Source organism: Equus quagga, chromosome 7 (genome assembly GCF_021613505.1).
Source record: "Equus quagga isolate Etosha38 chromosome 7, UCLA_HA_Equagga_1.0, whole genome shotgun sequence".
Classification (NCBI taxonomy): Eukaryota; Metazoa; Chordata; class Mammalia; order Perissodactyla; family Equidae; genus Equus; species Equus quagga.
The window spans coordinates 46,878,054-46,887,287 of NC_060273.1; the positions used below are offsets into that span (position 1 = coordinate 46,878,054).

Sequence of the window (9,234 nt, forward strand, 5' to 3'; positions counted from 1 at the left end):
GCCCCATGAGGACTAGGAGTGCTCTCAGACAGCGTGGGGGAGTCAGAAGAGGCCTCCCGGAGGAAGAGGCAGCCCAGGGCCGTGAGGAGCACAAGTGAGGGGTGCCCTGCGGGGGCTGGGCTGGAGCAAGTGGAGGCCAGGACACTCAGCATCTTGAGTGCTGGGCCGAGGAGCCCAGGCTAGACCCAAGGGCAGTGGGGAGCCAGGAAACATTCAGGAAGGGGAGAGACTGTTGTTTTGGGGCTGGCAGAGAGGGCCAGGATGGGCCCAGGTGGGGCGGTGGTTCAAAGGGGAGATGCCAGGGCTGGCAATGGAAGGGAGTTGTGAAGATGGAGAGGAGCAAGTCGAAATTAGAAATATTTCTGAGACAGACAAATAGAGCAGGACTGGGTGAGATGGCACCGATCAGATCTCAGAGTGGGAAAGCAAGGAGTTTGCCAGTCTGGCTAGAGGAGGGGTCCTAGGGAGGGGACAGGGCTGTGGGAATGCCAGGCCCCAGGGTGCACAACTCGGATGGGGAGAGATGAGGGAGGGGTCGGAGCTCATGACTAGGGAGTCAGCCTGCGGTCAGACACTTACACCCAGCTGACCCAGGTGCAGGCAAGGGTCATTTGCCCTTAGGTGGTCCAAGGCCCTGCCAGCCCACGTGGGCACCTTGGGCAAGCTAGAACCCCAAGGAAAAAATATATGATGCTCACACCCCTATCCCAGCTCCTTTACTGAAGACCAGGCTCCCCTCCCCCCTGCAGCTGCCTCTCTGGACAGAGGGAGGGGGAAGTGGCCAGAAGGGGAAGTGTGAGTTCCTCTCTGGCCTGTCACCACTCTCCTCAGGCCCTCGGAGTAGCGGCCTTGGGGCCGAGTTGCGGCCATGGAGCCTGTGGAGACCCCTGTCAAGGACGGCATCCTCTACCAGCAGCACGTCAAGTTCGGCAAGGTGGGGACCCTGGTTGTCAGGCAGCTGCCGAGGACAAATGGTGGGCCTCCACCTCAGCCTCGGACAGCCCACGCGGACCTGGGGAATGGGGAAGGGAGTCAGGGTGGGGGATCCAACCCCGGCGTGGGGGTGTGGAACAGAGCCCTGTTCCCGCCTGAACGAGCCTTGGCCCCTGCCTCCCTTACAGATGGGGAAGCCAAGAACCCAAACCTGGGAATCAAACCTGTGGGCAGAGCAGAGCCGAGAGGCTGGCTAATCCAGCAACCTCCAGCCCTGTCTAGTAGTAGCGCCAAGGCCCCTCCCAAGGGTCCGGGGCTGACTGGAGGAGCCCCCAGCGGGGAGCCCTACCCTGCAGAAAAGGGCTTGGCTCCTCCTGGTGCTGTCATGGGGCAGAGGAGCCCGAGTTCTCTCTCCTCGGGAGGCAGGCCCTGCACCCCCGCAGCTCAGCTGCAGCTGCTTGCCCAGGCAGATAAACCGTCTGTTTCCTTTACTTGACGCTATTTGCATATTTCCTTCCTTGCTGCCGTGAGACTGAGACCAGCTTCCCGCTTGAGCCCTTGTCCTATGGCCCGAGTGACCTTTTCTTTGGGGGAAGAGGAGGCGCCAACATAACGGCAGCGTCAGGTGGCCTGCTCCCCACTAGATACTTTATAGACACAGGCCAGTAGGAGCCCCCACCTCACGTTCTCATGACCTTTTGAGAGACAAGAATACTAGTGTTTATGGGGGTCATATTTAGGAAAGCATGGGGTGGATTCGAACCCCACGCTTGGGTCAGGCTGACTGACCCAAGCACAGACTCTTCCCACTGCTGGGCCAGGTGTGGCAAGGCTTCCTTCTCTGAGGCCCTGGGGAGTTGGGGGAGGCGGAGGCCAGCCTGGGTGCCCAGGAGCATTTGCTGAGCAGCTTGTGCTGAGCCGAGCTGCAGGGAGGGGCTGCCTGAGGGTCTACTCCCCCATCCTCATCTCCCGCAGAAGTCCTGGCGGAAGGTATGGGGTCTGCTGTATGCAGGAGGCCCATCAGGCGTGGCACGGCTGGAGAGCTGGGAGGTCCGGGACGGTGGCCTGGGGCCCGCGGGTGACAGGTCTGCAGGGCCTGGCCGGCGCGGGGAGCGGCGGGTCATCCGCCTGGCTGACTGCGTGTCCGTGCTGCCGGCGGATGGCGAGAGCTGCCCCCGGGACACTGGTGCCTTCCTGCTCACCACCACTGAGCGAAGCCACCTCCTGGCTGCACAGCACCGCCAGACGTGGATGGACCCCATCTGCCAACTGGCCTTCCCGGTGAGCATAAGGCGGGCGGGCAGGGCATCCAGGGGCCAACCCCGGGGGTCCCCTGACTCCCACCTTGTTTATCTCCATGCTCACTCACATCTTGTCATTCAGTAAGCACCTGTCAAGTACCTACAAGCCTGGGAAACAGCCCAGAAGCCAACAGAACAAAACTCAGATGGCCATACGTGCTATGGAGAAGATGAAAGGCTGGGGAGGGGCGAGGAGTGAGTTGGGGGACATTAGGCAGGATGGTCCAGGAAGGCCTCTCAGGAGGGGACAGTGGGCCTGAGTCCTCGAAGACAAATAAGAGCCCACTAGGCAAAGATCTGAGGAAGGGAGTGTCCAGACATTGAGGTGTAAGCAGTGTCCTGAACAGATGGAGCCGTGTGGGCAAAGGCCCTGAGGCAGAGAAAAGTTTGGTGTGTTTGAGGGGCAGAAAAAGGGCCAGTGTGACTGGAGGGGAAGGAGTGGGCGGGGGTCTAGGAGGGGCAAAGGTGGAGAGTTTGGTGGCAGCCATATGAAACCACCTCGGGCTATGTGTGGAGTTCGGGGTCTTATTGTGAGACAGAAGAGAAGCCTTTAGAGGGTTTGAGCCAGGGACTGAGAGTTTTAAAGCCTCACAGGGTCTGTGATGGACCAAAAGGAAATGAGTCTGGTGGCTTCTCAAAAAGTTAAAATAGAGTCACCATGTGACCCAGCAATTCCACTCCTGGGTATGTGCCCAAGAGAACTGAAACAGGTGTTCAAACAGAACTTGTACGAGAATGTTCAGAGCAGTGTTATTCACAGTAGCCCAAAGGTGCAAACAACCCAAATGTGTGTCAGCTGAGGAATGGATAAACCAAATGTGGTCTCTCCAGACAACAGAACATTGCATGGCCATAAAAAGGAATGAAACACTGACACAATGCTATACCATGCATGAACCTGGAAAACGTTATGCTAAGTGAAAGAAGCCAGACACAAAAGGCCACATATTATATGATTCTATTTACTTGAAATACCCAGAACAGACAAACCCATAGCAAGAGAAAGTAGCCTAGTGGTTGCCAGCGGCTAGGGGAAGGGGGTGGGGAGTGCCTGTTAATGGTACCCGGTTTCTATGTGGAGTGATGAAAAAGCTCTGGAACTAGATAAAGGTGATGGTTGCAAAACCTGTGACTGTTAAAAACTAAATTACACACTTTAAAATAGTTAAAATGGTGAATTTGATGTGTATTTTACCACGATTTTAAAAATTAAAAAAAGAGAAATGAACAGGAGCAAGGGTACCAGGGAGGAAACTGTTGGATTTGACCCTGGCCTTGCTGCTGTGGGCCAAAGGGGTCATGGTGGAGGGGCTGTGGGGCTGAGAGGTAGGGAGGGGTGAGACGGAGAAAGACCTGGGGAGGAGCAAGTGGCCAGTTCACTCACGTCCCACTCCTGAAGCTCTTGCCCCTTCACAGCTCCAAGCTGTCAGGGACCAACCGCAGGGGCCACGGGGGACATCCTCTATGTGCCCCCTGCTTTACAGCTCTCAGCATCCTCAGGGAGGACCCAGGTGGGGATTCTAGGTGGGGAAGTAGGCTCAGAGGGTGCCCAGGGTCGGGCGGTGTGTCAGGGGAAGAACTGGGACTCACACCCAGGTCCCTGGATGCCCTTGCTTCTCAGGGAGTCCTGGGTTACTGACCCCAGGGGAGGGATTTGTGAAGAAGCATGGGGTGAATTCTAATCTCTGACCTTGGCCCATTTCCCAGGGCACAGGGGAGTGCCCCTCAGGATCAGGGGAGGCAGAGGCTCCCAAGAGGGGCCTGGTCCCCATGGAGGAGAACTCCATCTACTCCTCCTGGCAGGAAGGTGAGTCAGGGAGGCGCAGGCCCAGCCTCAGCCCCACCACACCAGGGCTGGGATCTGTTGAGGCCCCCGGGGGGCTGTGCTTGCTGCCCTCACGGCCCTCTTACCTGCAGTGGGCGAGTTTCCAGTGGTGGTGCAGAGGACCGACACGGCCGCCCGCTGCCAGCTGAAGGGGCCCTACCTCCTGGTGCTGGGCCAAGACGCCATCCAGCTGAGGGAGCCCACCAGCCCCCAGGCCCTCTACACCTGGCCCTACCGCTTCCTGCGCAAGTTTGGCGCCGACAAGGTGAGGGGCTGGCGGCTGCCGCGCCCCCTGGTCCTGCGGGGGAGGGGGTGGCGGGCGCCCTGGCCCCGCGTTGCTGATGCGCCCCTGTCCCGCCCCGCGCCCAGGGCATTTTCTCTTTCGAAGCTGGCCGCCGCTGTGACTCCGGCGAGGGCTTCTTCGCCTTCAGCAGCCCCCGAGCCCGCGACCTGTGCGGGGCCCTGGCGGCCGCCATAGCCCGCCAGCGCGAGCGGCTGCCGGAGCTGGTGGGACCCCGGCCCTGCCCGCTGCCGCGGGCCACCTCCCTGCCCTCCCTGGACCCCCCGGGCGAGCTGCGCGAGGCGCCGCGGGGCCCCGAGCCGCCCAGCTCCTGGAAGGCGCGCCTGGCCGAGCCCGGGCCGCAGAGCCTGCCCCCGGTGCTGGGCCCCGCGCCGCCCCCCCGAACCCGCGCTCTACGCGTCGGTGTGCAAGCGCGCCAGCGTGCCCCCGGGCGCCGCCGAGCACCTCTACGAGAACGTGGGCGTGCTGGAGGCCGGGCCGGCGCCTGAGCGCGCCCCCGGCGGCCGCAGCCCCCTGGCCAGCCCCGTCTACCACAACGACGAGGACCTGGGCTGGCCCGGCCCGGCCCACGACAGCAGCCTGGAGGCCCAGTACCGGCGGCTGCTGGAGCTGGACAACGACGACGACGACGGCGTCGGCGACGAGGCCGGGGGCTCTGGCCGGCCCTACACTCACACGGGCTTCAAGGCCAAGCTGGTGACACTGCTGAGCCGTGAGCGGAAGAAGGGCCCAGCCCCCTGCGACCGGCCCTGAACACCCTGCGTGGCATGGGACAGGAGGGTGGACAGACAATGGACATCTGGGGACACATCCTGCATCCATTCTGGTCTGTGGGGGCAACGCAAGCCACCAGGGGAGGACTCCTCCTGCGCCCTGCCGGCCCCCCAGTGTATAGTGTACAGATCTGCCATAATAAAGCCTTCAACTCCCCTCTCCGTCCGCTCGGTCGCCCACAGTCCACACGTCCTCGCTGCAGCTCTGCCTGTGGCACTCACAGGGCCACATGGGGCCACACAGACCTCACCCACATGCACTGCAGTAAATACCACTGCCCTGTGCTGGGCTCCAGGGACACACGTGACCTGGACCTGACCTTTGCCATCAGTGGGCTCAGGTCCACCCAACAGACAGGTAGGATGCAGATAATTATGTCTCCACGTGGTCCTGTGCAGCAGAAATGACTCAGACAGTCGGGCAGAGGGAGAAATGAGGTTTGCTGATGGAAGACATGCTCTTCAAGTTGAGTGTGAAGGGCAGGCAAGGCTTCCCCAGGCTGGCAGTGCCCCCTGGGGCGTTCCAAGCTGAGGGTGAGCATGGTGGGCCCAGAGATGGAAGGAAGAGTATGGGCGCAGAGGGCTGAGGGGAACTTGGTGGCCGAGCATGAGAGGCCCTGACCCTCTTACGATGAGCTTGGTCTCATTCTCAGCAGAGGGACACAGTCAGACTATGGGAGGAGCAGTGTGGAGGACGAATTTGAGGGAGCCCAACTGGAGACGGGGAAGTCTGAGTGGGGAGGAGGTAATGAGGGTGGGGCGGGGTGAGGGGCGGGCAGAAGGGACTGCAAAGGTGTGCACACACAAAACACTTGCTCCCCACTGAGACTCGAAAATGCACAGACACAGGACACTGTGGCCTCAGTCTCCTCAGCTGTCAAAGATGAAGACCAAGTTACACATCAGGCAGGCATTCACTCATGTTTTACCGCGTGCCTGCTCTCTGCCAGGCACTGGTGACACGACCATGTTTGAGGTGGCCACAGTCCTGTTTTCAAGGAGCCCACAGTCCAGAAGGAGATAAGCAAGTCTCTAGAAGTCATTAGTGCCTCATGCTACTCCTGTCACCATCCCTGGGGCCTCCATGCACACAAGCATCATGCTCCCAAGGACCTGGTCTCCTGGCCCCTTGACCTCAACCTGCCTCAGCTGCCCATACCTATTGACACATCCTGAATCCCGTCTTTACAACATTGATGCTCCACCTTCGCAATCTTGTTTCCAAGCGTCCCCCTCTAGCCACCTCCTCTCCTCGCAGCCCACTGCCTCTAGCATGGCCCATACAGCTCCTCTCCAGCCGCATGCACCTACAGTGACCCTTTTCTGACTGTCTGTGCAGCTGCTATCCATGATTCTGTGCTTGTCCCAGTTGGATTCTGTGTTCCACCAACGGAGTCGCCCCTTCACGCTCCTCTCTTCTTCCATCTTATTTGTCTGGCAAAGCCCTGAGGCTTGAGTGAACCCAACTCTCCTCCATGCCTGCACCCTGGCAGCTGCCCACGCTGGAGAAACTCACATCGCCAGGCTGATTGCACTCTCTTTACCAATGTGATCTCAAACCTCAAATAGGCAGGCCCTCCCTACAGCCCAGAGATCCTGCGTCCCAGACTGGCTGCTTTCTCCTCCCCAAGACTTTCACACCTTCTCCTCTCCATCCCTGCCCATTCTCACCTCACAGATATCCTAGAGAAACAGCAGCTGATAGAAGTGAACACCTCCATCTCCCACCACCTCATCTGCAAGCACATCAGCACCTGCACCATTGCCTTCCTGCCCCGCCACGGAAGAAGCGTCTATTTCCCAGCGTGTGTCTGATCCCAGATCCTCTCACCTCCTCACAGCTTGGCAAACTGAGCTGTCCCCTCTCCTCGACCCATTAATTCATCATCATCATTATCATCATTTCCAGCCACAAACAAACATGCTCTGTAATTTTACATCTTTAAAAGAAACCTTCCTTTGACCTCACATTCTCCTGCAACCACCTCCCCATTTCTCTCTTCCTCTTCACAATGAAACTCCTCAAGAGAGTTGTTGATTACTCTCATTTCCACTTTCTCACCTCCCATTCTCCCTTCGACCAACTCTTGACCCCTGATGGTCCCCACTACTCCATTGCATTGCTCTTATCACAGTCACCAACCATCTTGTTCCCCAAAACAAAACCTGGACTCCCTTTGTGACCAGGACTCCCTGACTTCTCAGCAGCATTTGACCCCCTCCTTGAGACGCTCTCTTCACTTGGTTTTCCTCCTACCTCCTGCAGCTCTCCTTCCTAGCCTTTGCTGTCTCCTCCTCTGCCAGAGTCCTGCCCAAGGCTCTAGCCTCACAGTGTAGCTTGACACTGGCTGCACACAGAGTCACCTGGGAGCCTTTAAAAAATGCCCATGCCTGGGCTCACACCCAGGGGCTCAGATTTCATCAGTCCAGGTGGCCCTGGGCACCAGTTTGTCCAATTCCCTGGGTGACCATAATGTGCATCTAAGGCTGAGAGCCACCACCCTAAGTGATCCAATTGTGTCTCCATGTCTCACAGATCGTCTAAATGCTGATGACTCCCAGAGGTACATCTTCAGTGCAGACCTCTCCCCTAAGCTCCAGATTTAAGAATCCAAACGCGCACTAGACTTCCGGCAGTGTAAAAGGCATCTCCAGATGAAACGTGCGAAGGGAGGCTGGGAGGAGGGGAGTTCTTTGCAGTGCTGTCCCACGGTGTCTGTGGCCACAGAGGGCAAAGCCCAGAAGGATGTTGGAGCCATGGGGAGGCAGATTTCAGCCCCTCTTATGGAAGCTCCTCCTGGTGGGTAAAATCTTCCCATGATGGATCACGCTGCCTGCCATAGAGCCAGATGAGGCCAGGAGGCTCCCAGTCAGGGCACCTGCAGCAGGGACCCCTCTGCCCAGGTGGCCAGCCAGTACTTGCCAGCTCAGCAAATCCCAGGACACACAAGAGGTTACCCAGAGAGTCAGGGTCATGGCCATAACTGGAGCCCAGGACTCTGGGTCCCGGGTCAGGCAGGCTTTCCTTCACTACAAATCTAAGCCTCTGTTTCATGGCAGTCTCTGTGAGGTTCCAACCAAACTGCCTGGCCCTGGAGCTGCAGGTGTCCTGGCCACCAGGGGGCACTGTGTCCTAGCACCGGGCCTGCTGCTACCCAGGGGCTGCCTATGCAGGGAGCTCTGGTGGCTCCATCCAGGCCTGACTCCGACATGCCAAGGAACGGGATCCTGGGGTTCTCTCTGCTGGACGACTGCAAGGACCCCCAGACTGCCACTTCTTCCTGTGCACATTTGCTCTTCCACTTTCTCAATCCTTCCTTCATCTGTTCATTCACATCTGCTGTGTGCAGGCACTGGGGAAATGTTGGTGGACAAGACAGACAAGCCCAACTGAGTTTCCAGTAGAAAAAAAAGCAATAAAGAAACAAACACGTAATACAATATCAGGCAGTGGTAAGTGCTATGGGGAAAAACAAAGCAGGGTAAGGGACTAGCACCTGATGCTGGCAAGGTGTCAAGGGGCTGCTGTTTTAGGTAGGTGACCAGAGAAGGGCCCTTGGAGGAGGAAACAGCTGAGCAGAGACCTGAACAAAATGAGAGAGCCTGTTGCTTAGATATCTGGGGGAAAGTGTTTTGAGCAGAAGGAGCTGCAAGTGTGAAGGTCCTGAGGCAGGAGTATGCTTGACATGTTGGAGGATCAGTGAGGAGGTCAGTCTGGCTGGAGTGCAGTGAGCAAGGAGGAGAGTGGTGGGAGATGGAGTCAGTTTGTTAGTGTCATGTACGTCTTAAGGACTTTAGTTTTATTTTAAGTACAATGTGAGCCCACTGGAATGCTGAAAGCTGAGGGTGATGTGGTATGATTTCTGCTTTAAAAATATCACTTTGGCTACTGCATGGAGAAGACTCTGGAGTGAGCAAGTGTGGAGCAGAGAGATCTGCTAGGAGACTGTTAAGATGTCCAGGCATAAGATGAGTGGCAGGGACAGCGGTGGCAGCAGTGACCAGATGTGAAACATATTCTGAGGGTGGAAATTGCAGAATCTTGGGTATGACAGAGAAGAGGAAGGAAGGATAACTTCATAGTTTTTACTGGACCAGGTG

General features: G+C 57.9%; 1 protein-coding gene across 1 annotated transcript; it reads left to right on the plus strand.

The window, feature by feature from the left end:
• The first annotated feature begins 532 nt into the window (after positions 1-532).
• On the plus strand, positions 533-5,284 carry DOK3 (docking protein 3). The gene is given in 6 exon segments (XM_046667564.1): positions 533-934; positions 1,909-2,214; positions 3,942-4,041; positions 4,152-4,324; positions 4,429-4,739; positions 4,741-5,284. Coding segments are annotated over 6 exon segments (1,329 nt in total). The 5' UTR covers positions 533-868; the 3' UTR covers positions 5,114-5,284.
• The last annotated feature ends 3,950 nt before the right edge of the window (positions 5,285-9,234 follow it).